Genomic DNA, 14614 nt, shown 5'->3' on the forward strand with positions numbered 1-14614 from the left:
AACAAAAAAATATTGTTCCTAGAGTTAAATATGGCAATTTCACGTGATAGTGGCATTTTCATAATTATACCCACAATTAAGTTATTGGTCTTCCAATGGTTTTAAAATCAATAGACCAATTAGCAAACAGTAGAACCGGAACAAATTCACATCCTAAACATATATATTATATAATTCTTAAGACTTAAGGTCATGAGAGCTAAGATCAAACCCACTTGTATCACTTGTTTCATATGCTAATTTATCGCAAAGTTGACTGGTAATTTAAAGATCCATTTGGGAATGTTAAATTAAGAACATACCTTAAATTAATCGTAATGTATGACGGTGGTGGTGTTCGATGTTCTTACTTATTAATTAAAAGGTAATTTACACGTATCTCCTCTAAGATAAGGCCTATTTACAGATCCACATGATTGATTGGAATTTATGCCTTCCTCCCTTATTTTCCAAAATAATTCATAATTAAACCTTTTTTTTTTTTTTTTTGGTAAACGGGAAATTTATTGATGAGAGGGGTGAGTACAACCAGTGGCATCAATCACACAAAGGTCCTGAAGCCACCGAATGGAGTTTGGCCAATCTGTCATGTACCCAATAGACAGCGCCTTCCTTGCTAGAGCATCCGAGACACAGTTCATAGCCCTAGGAACAAAAGAGAAGATAACAGAGGAAAAAGAAGTCCTTAGCGTAGTCACGTCCACTACTAAGTCCTCCACTTCCCACCCTGGGGACTTTGACCCCTCAACAAAAAGAATAGCATCCAAGCTATCCGATTCCACCACAAGATTATCATATCCCAGCTCTAAAGCCAAAAGTAGAGCATCACGAATCGCCAACAGTTCTCCCTGGATGATCGAACCAAGAACAATAGGGATGGAACGAGCCTTAACCAAAGCACCAGAATGGTCTCTAAAAATAATTCCCAGTCCTCCCCTACTTGTCTCAGCAGTGAAAGCCGCATCACAGTTTGCTTTAACCGAGCCCATTGGCAGGGGAGTCCAAAAAGAACATCGATGAGAACTATCGTTCCCCAAGCCAACCGAAGAGGAGTTTGAAGCACCCCCTGAAAATCGGACAGCATTAGAAAACTCCACGAAAGCTTTGTCAGCCATTTGAAGCACATCTGATGGATCCCAAGTCTTGCCATTAAACACCTGCTCATTTCGGGCACGCCAAAGGTACCAACAAATGAAAGAAGCTTTAGAGATAGCTTCTCGAGCCATCTTTTTATCTTGCTTGAACCAAACATTCCAGCTATAAATCCAATCCACCAAGCTCGGCCTTTCAGGAGGAGAGAATTGAAGAGGACTACCGAACCAAACATTTCGAGCAAAGGGGCAATCGAAGAGAATATGGTCACCATTTTCAGGCTGAAAACCACATTTAGAACAGCTTGGATCGATGTTCACATGACGAGCCTGAAGCCCCGCTCCAGTAGCCAAAGCTTCATTACAAGAGCGCCACAGCAAAGCTTTGATTTTAGGAAGGGATTGAATAGACCAGATTCTATTCCAAACTACATCAGGGATATGATCCCATTTATGGCTTCTAGACGTGGAAGCCCTCGCAGCAAGGTTCTCCTCCTCCTTCCTAGCAAGCATTTTATAAGCCGACTTGATAAAATCGACCATCTCTAGAAGCTCCCCAAAATCTCTTGTCTTCTCCACCAAAGTAACTCAAAGAAATTTTAGACACTGGACTAGATCGAAGGGTGCAACACGCTTGTAATAACTCAAGGTTCCATCTCCTATTTGAATGGTCGATAAGATCCGCCACATACAATAAATTGCAATCCTCCGGTTTTTGAAATTGAAGCTTGCCACTTGGTAAGGTTGGAACCCACCTATCTTCCCAAATTTTTATTTTGGAACCGTCCCCAACTCTCCATATCAGACCTTCTAGGAGAACCTCACGGCCTACAAGAAGACTCCTCCAACCCCAAGAAGGGCGATTTCCTTCTTTAGCTTCCAGAAAGTCACAACGAGGAAAGTAAATAGATTTCAAAAACTTCGCCCAATGGCTGTCCGGAGAAGACCACAACCTCCAAGCAGCTTTTGCAAGCAAAGCACGATTCTGAAGCTTAGAATCCTTGAAGCCCAAACCACCTCTCGATTTAGGTCTACACAACCTTTGCCAGGACATCCAATGAATTCGCTGCTTCTCATCAGAGTCACCCCAAAATAATCTAGCAGAAGCCTTTTTCACTGAGTCATGAAAGGACGAAGGAAGCTTGAAGTGAGAACTGGCATAGTTTGCCATAGGAGCTACTGCTGCTTTAAGTAGCACTTCTTTTCCAACATGAGACAATAACTTCCCTTTCCAGCCTTGGAGTTTACTAAGAGTCATTTCCTTGATATCATCAAAGACCTCTTTTTTGGTTACCCCAAAGTGTGTAGGTAATCCCAAATACTTTGATGGTCCATCGCCATGCTTCACCTTAAGAATTCTAGCAAACCATCTCTTTATTCTTTCATGAGTATTTGGACTAAACATAAGGCTGGATTTATGAAAATTAATGGCTTGACCTGTAGCACTACAGTAGAGATCCAAGCAGTCCTTTAGAGAGTTAACCTCCTGTAAATCAACTTTAGCAAAAAGTAAACAGTCGTCAGCAAACAAGAGGTGGGTGATGGGTTCGCCTCTATGACGAACTTTCACCCCTTTGAGATTACCCTCCATTTCAGCCTTCTTAATAATAGCTGTAAGAGCTTGAGAACAGAGAATAAAAATGGAAGGCGAGATTGGATCCCCCTGGCGGATTCCCCTAGATGGGGAAATAGCCCCCTTAATACACCCATTAACAAGAAGACTATAAGAAACTGAAGTGATACAAGTCATAACAAGTTGCACCCAATTTCTACTGAAACCCAACTTAAGAAGCATACCTTCAATGAAACTCCATTCCAACCTGTCATAGGCCTTCCTCATGTCTAATTTTAGAGCCAGGTATTTCTCTTTCCCTTTTTCCTGCTTCTTAATGTAGTGAAATAACTCATGCGCCACCATAATATTATCAGAGATTAACCTGCCAGGAACAAAAGCAGACTGGGAGGGCGAAATCAACTGGTCCAAGACCCCACTCAGGCGGTCAGCAATAACCTTGGTGATGACTTTGAAGGCGATGTTGCACAAGCTAATAGGCCGGAATTGGTCTGCACTCTCAGGAGCTTTTACCTTAGGAATGAGGCAAATAAAAGTCTTATTTAACTCCTTAGGGATATGACCTGTAATAAAGAACTCCTCAACTAGAGCCACCAAATCATCTTTTACTACCTCCCAATATTTTTGGAAATAAAGGGGGGGTAGTCCATCTGGCCCAGGGGACTTCAGCGGGGCCATTCTAAAAAGTGCATCATGAACTTCCTTACTGCTAGGGACCAAACACAGCATATTATTTATATCATCACCCACTATAGGTTGCACAACATCCAAGACCGAATTCAAAGCAGTATTATTTATAGGCTCAGAAGCGTACAGCTCTTGAAAGTAAGTACATAAAATACTAGTAACTTCAGTAGGAGAGGTAGACCACTCACCCGTAGATGTTTTAAGCTTTAAAATTTTATTTCGATGTCTCCTCCTCAGAGTGGTAACATGGAAAAAAGAGGAGTTCCTATCCCCACCTTTGAGCCAATCCGCCCTGGATTTCTGGCGCCACATTTCCTCTTCCCTCTCTAATTGAGTGTCAAGCAATTTTTGAAGCTCGGTTTCTTTCTCTTGAGAGTATAAGGAGCTCGGTAAACCCTGAACATGAGCCAATTCAGTTTTCAAAGCCTTAATGCTCTCGTGAATATTCCCAAAAACCTCCACATTCCACTTTCTAAACATCTCCTGACAATGAGCAATCTTCAACAGCGTCTGCTTAGAGGCTTGTCCCGTAACAGGAATAGACCAAGCTTTTTGCGCCACATTTTTACAATCCTCATGCATGGTCCACATGGACTCAAATCTGAAAGGCCTTTTCCCCCTAGTCCTTCCTCCTTCAGTGTCCACCATAATAGGGCAGTGGTCGGAGCAGACAGCAGGCTTAATAAACACAGCAGTATCCTCAAAGGATTGTCTCCAAGCCGCATTGCAAAGGGCTCGGTCGAGCCTTATTCTAATATTAGCATCCCTCTTTCTTTTATTATTCCATGTAAAAATGGAACCATTAAATCCTAGGTCGAAGAATTCACAGCTGTGAAGAAAGTCCCTGAAGATCTCACCATCGTGGGAGGCACCCCTAGAACCCCCCTCTTTCTCATGCCAAGAAAGATAGGAATTAAAATCCCCAAAACATAACCACCGGCTTCTATGATGGTTTAAAGCCGTAATTTTATCCCACACTGCTCTCCTTCTATGACGGACTGGGTCTCCATAGACACAGGTGAGGTAGAAAGGAGGGGCATGTGGACAATTTACCTCCACATCAATAAAGTTTGTATCAGCCACAATAACCGACAAGTTCACATTTTCCTTCCACAGAAGCGCCAAACCTCCTGAAGCCCCTACAGGGTCCACTGTAATGTAGTTCTGAAAATTACCCCTTCTTCTAACTTTATCAATAACAGCTTCCTTGCTTTTTGTCTCCATGATAAAGAGAATTTCTGGATTCTCAGCCTTGAGGAGATTATTCAGAGCACGAATTGTCGAGGGTCTCCCCAGCCCTTGACAATTCCAGCCAATGAGCCTCATTGTCTCCCGTGGAGCTGGACCTCTCCAGCCTCCACGGGGGTAGACATTAAAAAAGAATCATCTTGGCCATTTCCAATACTCTTCGACCCACCTTCACTGCTTCTCAACCTCTTGGATGGTTGAACACGGTCCTCCACAATCGGGTGAGGTGTAATGGGTTGCCTTGGATCAATTAACTGGGTTTTATTTGGAATGGAAATCTCATTCGCCGGGTTTGGGATAAGGTGGGTGGTTGGGGTTTGAGAATTTGGTGCTTGATTGGAAAGAGAAAATCCCGAGAGATGGGGGAGGATAGTCGACACAGCAAGAGACATTTCTGGGGTCAGAGGAAGATGAGAAAGGATAGAAAAAATAGGATTATTATGAGAATCTGAGGCGTGCATGGGAGAAGGGATAACGGTTTGGAGGGGTGGGATATTTAAAATGGAAGAAAAGGTGGGATCCACCTCAAAATTGGAAGGTTGATTATTCTGGATCGTTTGAAAATTATTAGAGAGGGAAACTTGCCCATTATTAAAGGGAGAGAAGGGATGAGATTGGCTTGGATTGAGGCGTGAAATGGGGGATTGAGGATCAGGCCTTACTTCCTGATTTTGAGGAGAATTACCCGATTCTCGATCCCTACCAGCCGTCGCCTGAGACGGATGACCCTGTCGGCGATGAGCAGCCGGAGAAACCATCACCTTTGGAAGAATAATAACAGCTTCTTCAATAAGGCGAGCGTCAGGTGTAGGGCACCTTAGATATGGCGGGAATTGTTTCTTCAAGAATTCCGGACAGGGGGAAGTTCGATCACATCCATGCAGTAACCTATGATTCTCTTCACCTCGAACGCCACCCCGCACCTCGGTTCATCGTGACCAATCCTACCACAAAATAGCGAGAATAAAGGCAACCTTTCATATCTTAAATCCACCATGTGATCAACCCCACTTCTTCTCTTAATCTTCAGAAATTTCTTCAAAGGTTTAGTGATATCCATTCTAATGCGAGCACGAAAATAGGATAACTTTTGTCCTCCTCTAACTCCACTAATGAAGAGCAATCTGGACACCTCTCCCACCTTACAGACCAACTTTGCAACCAAGCCATGATCGTGCAGTTCTGTTGGAATATCATGTAGTTGAACCCATATCTCCGTGTAGTCGAAAGTCCAATTCTTTGACGCCTTCCATCGCTCCAGAACTATTAGATTCCCTGCAACTGACCAGGGTGTTTCATTAAGGACATTAGTCAGATCCATAGGGTGTTCAAACTTGAACAAATAGGTATCCACACGCAGTGGTGAAACAATAACTGGAGCAGAAGTGTTCCAGGCATTGATCAAAGCCTCTGTAACCGCTTGCTTTCGGTATCGCCTTCCTGCTAGAATACGCCCAACTAAAGTGAGAGATTCACTGTGTTCTATCAAGTCTTCCAACTCATCATCTACTATTAGGGTATCCTCCTCTTCAGTCCCTTCATCGTCCATTTGCGGAGAAGGAGCAGTGTTCGGGGGTAGTGGTAGGTGGGCAGGGATCATGATGCCACTCAAAGAAAAAAGAAACAAACACACCCGGAAAGAACAGCCGTCAACACTCCAGACGGAGGAAAAAATCTTCACACTCCAGACGGAGGAAAAATGGTGGATAAAATATTCCGACAGACCAACAATTTTACACTCTCATCTCAACAGTGGTATCAAAGTAAGCTTTGATAAATCTTCACAGATGGTGCGCTGAGATCCAGGGAACGAACATTGCGTAACAATCCTATAGAAAAAAGAGGGAAATTTATGCAAAATAGAAGAAAAGGGAAGCTTCACATGGGAGAAGAGAAAACAAGTGAAAGGAAAGCTTTGTGTAGCACTATATTAATTCATAATTAAACCCACTCCGGTAGTTGTTCCTATTAATTATAAACGGTAAGAGTGTTTTATATATTTTGTGACCAATATACCTTTGATAGCGTAGAATGACGTTATTCACCTTCTCTTTTTCTTCTTCTTCATTTCTTCTCCTTCTACCTTAGAATCGGGGATTGAATGGCTCAGTGCCGATTTCGATTCGATTGGGATCGAAATCGACTGGAATCGATCTCAGAAACCCAAGAATACGGCATCAAATCTGAAAGACCAGCAATCCGGCGAGGATAAAAAAAATCCTAGAATCAGTCGCATCGGAATGTCCAGAATCGGTCGATTCGACTGATCCGATTATGAATTTTGAAATAGCGCTTCGCCCCTCCGTTTCCTTGTCATTGCTAAGAACTCAGGTTCGACTGATCCGATTCTGAATTTTGAAATAGCTCGGCTCTACCAACTTAGAAAATCGCCCCAAATGCTTGATAAGGAACGTTGATCTGCGATTGATTCAATTGGCGCTTGCAGATAAGGTAATTTGATGAATTACCTACAAGGCTACAAGAATATATATATAGTGGCATTTGGAAATTCGATTCTTTTTCTTTTAAATTTATTTCTTCATTGCAGTGCAGTGATTGTGAACTTGGGCAGTTTCTCACAATGGAGAGTGAAGAGGATGCAGTGAAGAAGGCACGGATGGTGGAAGCTCGGGCTAGGAACATTAGCCATAACGTCCGTTGCACCGAGTGTGGGAGCCAGTCCATTGAAGACTCACATGCAGATATTGCTATCCTACTCAGGAAGGTAAAAGCCTTTAGCTTTCCTTTTCTTTCTTGCTTCTGAAATTAGGGGGGAAGGGGGAGAGATGCTTGAATATTTTTGTTAAAACAAAAACCAAATAAACAAAAAACAGAGCAAGATTATTCAGAGATTGACCGTGGTTCATACACGAATATGGTGTATTATGTCCACGGACGAAGCTGAAGATGTTTCACTATGTAATGGAAAAAAAATTACAATGGAGGTTTCTCAACAACACTCAAAACGGCACTGCTTCTCTCTTCTCAAAACCCTAGCATGAAAACCCCCAAAAAAAATCCCATTTGGGTCACAACCAAAATATCAGTGATGGGCTCAAGGCCCTCCACTATTACCACAGATCTCATTAAAAAAATCCCGTTTGGCTCGCCACCAAAATGTGTCGGGGTGGGTCAATCTTCGAAACGGGTACATGAATTTGAAACACAGATAACAGTTTTTCTATCTTGTTTGGAGGGTTTCAGTCATTATATTAGATGATCATCCAGATCAAAGAATCTTATCATACGGCATTGTAGAGATAAAAGATTGGTTCTAGCTAGAATGCAACTGGGATATAGTTTTGCAAGTCTTCAGAGCAAAATTTTTGTATATATTATTTATCAACTAAAATGAGAAAATCTCAGCCTATGTTGTATGCTCATCAAGTTGTGCCAAGTTTGAATCTTCTTTGAAACTATTAATTCTTTTTTTGTTAGAATGAACTTCTTAATTCAATTTTCTTGAGTTCTTAAGTTTGATTACTTTGTAAAATATCATTTGATGAGGTTGAGTGCACTTTTTAAGCCCTGCTGACTCTTATTTTTGCACCATCAGTTACCAATTGATAATGCTTCTTTAAGATAGCATATATGATCTAAATTCAGTACTTGAAGTAAATCTCAAAATTGACTAAACCTATGCAGATTTGTAGTAGAGGTGAAGTGGCTACAAGAAAACAAAATTTTGAACTACTTAATTACATCTTAAGCTTCCCAACTTACTTCCCAATGGGGTGGAATATTTGTCCTGAAACCTCAAAATTTTTGGGTTGCTGAAATAATTTTGCTTGTTATGTTCATTGCCTTTAGTGCATTTCTATTTTACAAATTCTCAAAAAAAAGTCATGTTTTTCAAATGAATCCTCATGAATGAACGTACACTGCTTTTACCATTGTAGCAGTTGATCCGTGAAGAAGTTCGAGCTGGCAAAACTGATAAAGATATCTATAAAAAGCTTGAAGAGGATTTTGGGGAGACTGTTCTCTATGCACCACATTTTGATCTTCAGACTGCAGCTTTGTGGCTTTCACCGGTTAGTTTACAGGGTTTATATTTATCATATTTAACACCTACTTGCTTACAACTCTGTTGATTGGCTACTTATAGTATTGTATCATCGGGATTGGAACAGTTTTTGGTTGCAGGTGCAGCTGCAGGAGTATGGGCTTATCAAAAGCACAGACAAAGGACTAATGTTAACATCAAGGCATTGAACCTTGTTAGAGGTGTTCCATTGACCCCCAAAGATGTAGAGCTTCTGACACCTCCTTCATCACATGGAAAGAAATGGTGGAGGCAATGAAGCAAATCCCTTTTGCAGAGTTGCATTGGCTATTATCCATTTCACACTGCAGTGAAGCTTGTGAAAGGCTACAAAATCGACTCAAGTAGCAGGCATGGAAGCTAGAACTGAGTTTGTGAAGAGAAGAGCCATCTCCATGACGTCTTTCCCCTTCAACTCCATCTTAGTGAAGAAGAAATTAGATCATGTACCAGCCATTGCCTGTGTCATGAGCTGTATGAATTGGTCTCTACTATTTCAGAAGTCTTACTGTGCTCTTATCATTGATTTTGTAATGTGAGTCAAAATAATCTCTACCATATCTGAATTTGTATTGGTTGACAATGAGCAGTGGTTCTTTCATTCAATTTGAAGTCTGAATTTTCAATATCTTTTCTTTAGAGGATTACTTGGAGGAGATCTAGTGGTCCATCATAGAAGAAAATCTCCAGATTCTCAATCCAACTTCATAGGGCCCAGTCCTACTCATTCATCTTTCTTTTTTAACTAACCCATTGCATAGGGGTCTTAACCCAATTTCATTTCATGATTAATACATGTATTCCCATCAATTGACCCTCTATTTCAAGTAAGATGTTGGGAACTAACTTAGCAGAGGAGAAAGCAGATTTGAACGACAAAATGAATGGACCCACTAGAAGAGAAACTCACTGCATTCAAAATTGATCTTATTCTCATTCTAAATACCAAGTACTAGCTAGGCTGACAGTAACACATACATTCAAGTCTTGCATATATAGGAGAGAAAGAAGTTTAATACTTGCCCTTCTTCGGTCTTGATTATTATGAGCAGAGTCCGAACTCATGGAAACAGATGGAGTGAACCTGTCAACTCAGTAGCAGAGCAGGCAAGGTGGTTCATCTTTCTCCTGAAAACACTAGGGGTCATTCAATTGTATGTATATCCTTGGACGACAGGCTTATCTGAATGTCATGAACACTAAACAAATGGTTAAAAAAAAGTTGAGAACTGGTTTAGTATGTTGTAAATCCCATTCTTCTTCTCATTCTTGAATTTTTTTGAAATATTTACGTTGAAGCTCCTTGTGAACTTGTCATTTGGTTTAATTCTCTGGTTGTCTATTTTGGTGCGGTTCTGATTTCGAAGAGCCAAAACCTGAATTCCAAATCGTTTCAAGATAAAATCTTTAGTTTGAGAACTGGATTGAACTTGAAATTCCAAATTATTTGAAACTTACTGTAAAAGCTTCACCATACTTGTACTTGATAATATGTTTTGATTTGTTTGTTCTAGGCCACCAGTCCATGGATATTGTCATTATTGCTCATAATACTGCTCAATTTTGGGGAGGGGGGGGGTACCTGGAATTGATAATTAACAATTTGCTCATTTGTGTGCCTTTTCCACGAAGGTAGAAATTGATATTCCATAGCTATTTGTATATGTTCTTGCAGCTATTATGATGCCATTTGTTCACATTTGGGTAGATAACAGAAGTGAATCTTTTTATGTTTGCTGTTCAATTTAGGAAAAAGATCTCTCCACAGCTTTTGGTATATGGCTTCTATACACTGACCATGGTTTTGAGGTTTCCATCACAGCCAAGTTTACTGCTCTTTGTTGCTTACAACATTTGTTGCCGTGGTCCTCACCTGCAGCGTGCTACTCCTATATAGGGTGGTGGCACAGTGCTACAGTTGGCTAGTATTTAGGTCATAGCTGATTTTGCTGTTATACCCACTTTATAACATTTGAGATCCATTTCCCATGTATTGGACTTTTTTCTTCATATTTTAAACAGTTCAAATGTTTTTCAAAAATATTTTAGGCGATCTCACACGTGGCAGGAAAATGAAGATAGAATAATACCATTTGGTGGAGGCTTCCCATGAAGATAAAATTTCTCATATCTTTTGTCTATGCTGTGCACTAAATCCACAATGCTTGTGTAGGTGTTTTTGTAGGGTGGAAAGGAATCCTTGCCCATTTCAAAACTCCTCCCCCCAGACTCGGACCATGTTGAAGTAAATGTCTAAATAATTCAGGCATTTTTCTTGCAATTTCCTTTCTTTGATAATCCTTGCCCATTGTTCCTTCTCGTTTCTTGATAATTCTTGGCTTTGTATATTTCAGAGGGAAAGGAGATTTTTACTTTGGGTGGCCATTACTGTTACTCATCATTTTAAGTATCACACCAATTACTTCTGTTTTCAACAATAGCTATATACAGGTAAAAACTGTGGAAAATGGTGGCTTTGTATATTTCAGAGGGAAAGGAGATATTTACTTTGGGTGGCCATTACTGTTACTCATCATTTTAAGTATCACACCAATTACTTCTGTTTTCAACAATAGCTATATACAGGTAAAAACTGTGGAAAATGGTGGCAATGTTTTAGATGACCCCCTCTTTCACTCTTTTCAAACCTCTCTGGAAGTCTATGTTGAAGGACCCTGATATACAACACAGTGCACCACCAGTCACGGGTGTAGCTGTAATATCTTCGTCGGTTTAGCAATCAATCTTCAAAGGCATGACATATATTGATGAAGAAAATTTATTACACGCTGGAATTCCAGGGCTTAATGAATAAGGTTTATCCATGATTTTGTGGTTTGGGATAAGAGGACTCAGTTTGCATACTTCTCACCATCTATGCACTTTAAATCTTATGTTGACAGAAGAAATTGTAGAACACACATTCATTTTGCAAACTAATCATAATTCACAGCTATAACAAATCAAAATAGTTCCCTACCGATACCAAGGCCTGAGAGAACGAAAAAATTCCCTTTGCCCTTAAATTCATAGAGACACATGCACAAAGTACATTTCAAAAAGTGGTTGGCTGTACCCATAACAACCCTGTTGCATGTCCTAATAAGCAGCACAGCCTCCACAAGTAATGCAGCTCCTGCAGATGATTGACAATAAAAGAAAGAATGTCAGTCTATAGAAATTGCAAAACCCAGAAACCACAATAGGCAAATGGATAACTGAAATGACTTGCTAGGGGTGGGAGAATTATTTACAAAATAAAATTACAACCAAACTCTACCAACAAATTCATTTGTAGTTCCTTTTATGGAATTCATAATGATGAACTATTTGATGAGAAAAAATAAACCCCACCAGCTAAGAACATTAGATGCTTTTCTTTTTTGCTTGGGTCACAATTCAACAACATTAACTTACACAATTGAGCCACCATAACTTCTACGTTTCCTCTTCTTTGCTATCTCCTTCCTCCTTGGTGGCTGAAGCACAACTTTGATTGCGGTATCAAAAACAGCTTTGATATTCTATCCAAATCAAAGCAAAAGAGAATTTAGGCCTAAGAGCATTATAAGGGCAATGCAATTGACTTGAAGGAAAAGTTAAAAAGAATGGTTAATAAGATTAGAAACATGTCCAATATTCCCCAGTCATCTACCTGTTGAGTTTTAGAGCTACACTCGATATAAGCTGCTGCTCCAATTTGTTTCCTTAGTTCCTCTCCCTAAACATTACACAATAAAAAGAATGTTTCTTTTTCAGTTGACAGAAAGATATATAAGACAAGAAATCCCATATAGTAAAAGAGGTGAAGGCAATAAACCTACTTGAGCAGATGTTATTGCACCGGAGCCCATATGGTCAGCCAGATATCCTCTGTCATCGCGAAGATCTAAAGAAAAAAATAAGTTAATAACAATAAAAAGTACATATAAATTTTGATTACAAACAAATATTTAATTTAATTGCAAAGTTATCAGATCAAAGCATACCTAATTTTGTCCCCACAAGAATAATAGGAACATTTGGTGCAAATCGACGAAGTTCAGGCATCCACTGGTGAAAAGTTTACAGAGAAAATCCCAGTCACTAAATAGTATATGAAATAACAAACTAATAGCCAAAGATACCAAAAACTTTCCACTTAAGGTCATCTTCCAACAAAGATTTATGCATAAAAATTTCTGTCATCAATGCTCTACTTTGAGAGAAATGCTAAGAATACAGCCCTTGTTCATAGAAATTTCTGTCTCCTTGACCATGCAATACTTGTGCAAATCTAGGGCCTTTCTAGGGTTACCCTGATTCTCTAAGCACTTGGACAAGGATGGAGGATCCACTTGTTCACAAACACAGAATTAACATAAAAAAAATTATTTATTGTTTGAGTAGACCAAAAAAAAAAAGAGTTCAAACCCTGCTATACTTTGTAGAATTCATTTAGGTTGCACACATTTTCTAACGGAATCCATATTCAGAGACAACCAAACAGAGGAAAAGAAGGAAAGGAAATAGCAGTGAAGTGGGTACCTTCTTGAGAACATTTTCATAACTTGCCCTGCTGAGCAAGGAGAAAGCCAGAACAAAAATGTCTGCTCCTCTGTAACTTAGTGGCCTTAACCTGCTATAATCTTCCTGACCTATAAATAAGAGCACAAGGCCAAAAACCAAACACTTAGAGCACAGTAATGGAAGCTTTCTGTAAACTAGAAAGAAACAGATAGATGGCAAAATTTAATACCAGCAGTATCCCATAGTCCCAAATTGACAATATTCCCATCCACAGCCACATTAGCACTGAAGTTGTCAAATACAGTAGGTACATAATCCTGCCCACAAACAACAAATGTTACAGAGAGAGAACAACAATAATAAATAAAAATAAAATGAACCAAACACTATTAGAAGTTTGCAAAGAGAGAAAAGTTTAAGCTTTCTTCCTGACCAACTTGGTAGAAATAATGAATTCCTTCTCTTGGTTAATTAAAGAAAAACCCCTCCCAAAAAAAATAAAAGGAACTGCATAAACAGACCTTTCCATAGATAGTAAATATTCTTTTTAATTTTTTAAGAGAAACCTTACTTCTGCAAGGATGAAATTTTAACAAAGAAAATGAAAATAATGAAGAACAAAAACGAAATCCCACTCAATAAATTAGAAGCCATAAACAAGAAAGGAACACCCATCAACAAAACTAAAACCCCACCCAAAAAAGGAAATAAGAAGATTAAATCAAAAAGGGAAAAAAAAAAAGAGCCATAAATGTGTCCTTTTAACAATACTAATAAAGGAACACTTACAGTAGGGAACTTGTTGCTGGTATAACAGATGAGCATACATGTCTTTCCAACTGCTCCATCTCCCACAGTGACACACTTGATGAACTTGGAAGCACTCATCCTCAGGACTAGCACTTCAAGAGAGCTTCTACAATAGCTTTTTAGCTGCAGCAGAAGCAGATGAAACGGTATGGAGTAGCTAAGTTTAGTGGAAAAAGAAGCTTAGCTTTCCAGATTCAAATAAAAGATTGGAGAAGGAGAAACAGTACTCGACAACATGCAGGCAGAGAGAGAGAGAGAGAGAGAGTGGCACAGGTAGACTGAGGTAGTCAAAGGGCCTTGCTGCAACTTTCGTCCCTCTCAATAAATTTCAAATCTGAGAGCAGAAAATCTTTTGAAATACAGAAATCTTGGAGCTTGGGCCCCACTCTTCAAACGGCATTCTGCTCTGGTTCCCTTTTCTCTGTGTTGGTGTTGGGATCCAACTACGCCTATTTATTATTAGGAGACGACGCTAATAACACATTTCTGTAAGTACCGTTTGATTAGTTTTTGGATGCTAGCGTAGCCACCACTCTCTGGAAAGTGTGCGTGGTTACCACGCGCGGAGTGAGTCTATTCTCTGTCCTGGTGGCATGTGAAATTGTGCGTGGCCACGTGCTCGTTCCCTAATCCCTGATCGTGGCTTTTTAT

At 39.8% G+C, this 14614-nt stretch overlaps 4 protein-coding genes across 5 annotated transcripts; 1 reads left to right on the forward strand and 3 right to left on the reverse strand.

Moving 5' to 3' along the window:
* Nucleotides 1–503: 503 nt before the first annotated feature.
* Nucleotides 504–1604, reverse strand: LOC122672128. The gene has a single exon (XM_043869625.1). The coding sequence runs from the start codon at nucleotides 1602–1604 to the stop codon at nucleotides 504–506; it is 1101 nt and encodes a 366-aa protein (XP_043725560.1).
* Nucleotides 1605–5440: 3836 nt separating this feature from the next.
* On the reverse strand, nucleotides 5441–6148 carry LOC122672129. The gene has a single exon (XM_043869626.1). It carries the CDS (start codon nucleotides 6146–6148, stop codon nucleotides 5441–5443), a length of 708 nt encoding a protein of 235 aa, XP_043725561.1.
* A 1015-nt stretch (nucleotides 6149–7163) lies between these two features.
* LOC122672130 (cytochrome c-type biogenesis CcmH-like mitochondrial protein) lies at nucleotides 7164–8903 on the forward strand. The gene is made up of 3 exons (XM_043869627.1): nucleotides 7164–7324; nucleotides 8502–8633; nucleotides 8733–8903. The coding sequence occupies exons 1-3, from the start codon at nucleotides 7181–7183 to the stop codon at nucleotides 8901–8903; spliced, it is 447 nt and encodes a 148-aa protein (XP_043725562.1). The 5' UTR covers nucleotides 7164–7180.
* Nucleotides 8904–11540: 2637 nt separating this feature from the next.
* On the reverse strand, nucleotides 11541–14200 carry LOC122671238 (rac-like GTP-binding protein ARAC7). Of its 2 annotated transcripts, none has more exons than XM_043868359.1 (8): nucleotides 13943–14200; nucleotides 13383–13470; nucleotides 13172–13281; nucleotides 12634–12697; nucleotides 12469–12533; nucleotides 12300–12365; nucleotides 12062–12168; nucleotides 11541–11783 (listed from the first exon to the last, which is right to left on the reverse strand). In XM_043868359.1, the coding sequence occupies exons 1-8, from the start codon at nucleotides 14039–14041 to the stop codon at nucleotides 11744–11746; spliced, it is 639 nt and encodes a 212-aa protein (XP_043724294.1). In that variant the 5' UTR covers nucleotides 14042–14200; the 3' UTR covers nucleotides 11541–11743. The 2 variants fall into 2 exon arrangements, with proteins under 2 accessions (XP_043724294.1, XP_043724295.1); XM_043868360.1 differs by having other exon boundaries at nucleotides 11541–11780; nucleotides 13943–14199.
* Nucleotides 14201–14614: the final 414 nt, after the last annotated feature.

The sequence above is a fragment of the Telopea speciosissima genome, chromosome 8, assembly GCF_018873765.1.
Source record: "Telopea speciosissima isolate NSW1024214 ecotype Mountain lineage chromosome 8, Tspe_v1, whole genome shotgun sequence".
NCBI lineage: Eukaryota > Viridiplantae > Streptophyta > Magnoliopsida > Proteales > Proteaceae > Telopea > Telopea speciosissima.

Coding starts and splice junctions, on each gene's coding strand:
- LOC122672130 (XM_043869627.1), top strand. CDS start 7,181: ATGGAGAGTGAAGAGGATGCAGTGAAGAAGGCACGGATGGTGGAAGCT. Junction 7,325..8,501: donor TTGCTATCCTACTCAGGAAG/GTAAAAGCCTTT, acceptor CCATTGTAGCAG/TTGATCCGTGAAGAAGTTCG. Junction 8,634..8,732: donor CAGCTTTGTGGCTTTCACCG/GTTAGTTTACAG, acceptor GGATTGGAACAG/TTTTTGGTTGCAGGTGCAGC.
- LOC122672128 (XM_043869625.1), bottom strand. CDS start 1,604: ATGCTTGCTAGGAAGGAGGAGGAGAACCTTGCTGCGAGGGCTTCCACG.
- LOC122672129 (XM_043869626.1), bottom strand. CDS start 6,148: ATGGACGATGAAGGGACTGAAGAGGAGGATACCCTAATAGTAGATGAT.
- LOC122671238 (XM_043868359.1), bottom strand. CDS start 14,041: ATGAGTGCTTCCAAGTTCATCAAGTGTGTCACTGTGGGAGATGGAGCA. Junction 13,282..13,382: donor GGGACTATGGGATACTGCTG/GTATTAAATTTT, acceptor TCTTATTTATAG/GTCAGGAAGATTATAGCAGG. Junction 11,784..12,061: donor AGTTATGGTGGCTCAATTGT/GTAAGTTAATGT, acceptor GTCAATCATCTG/CAGGAGCTGCATTACTTGTG.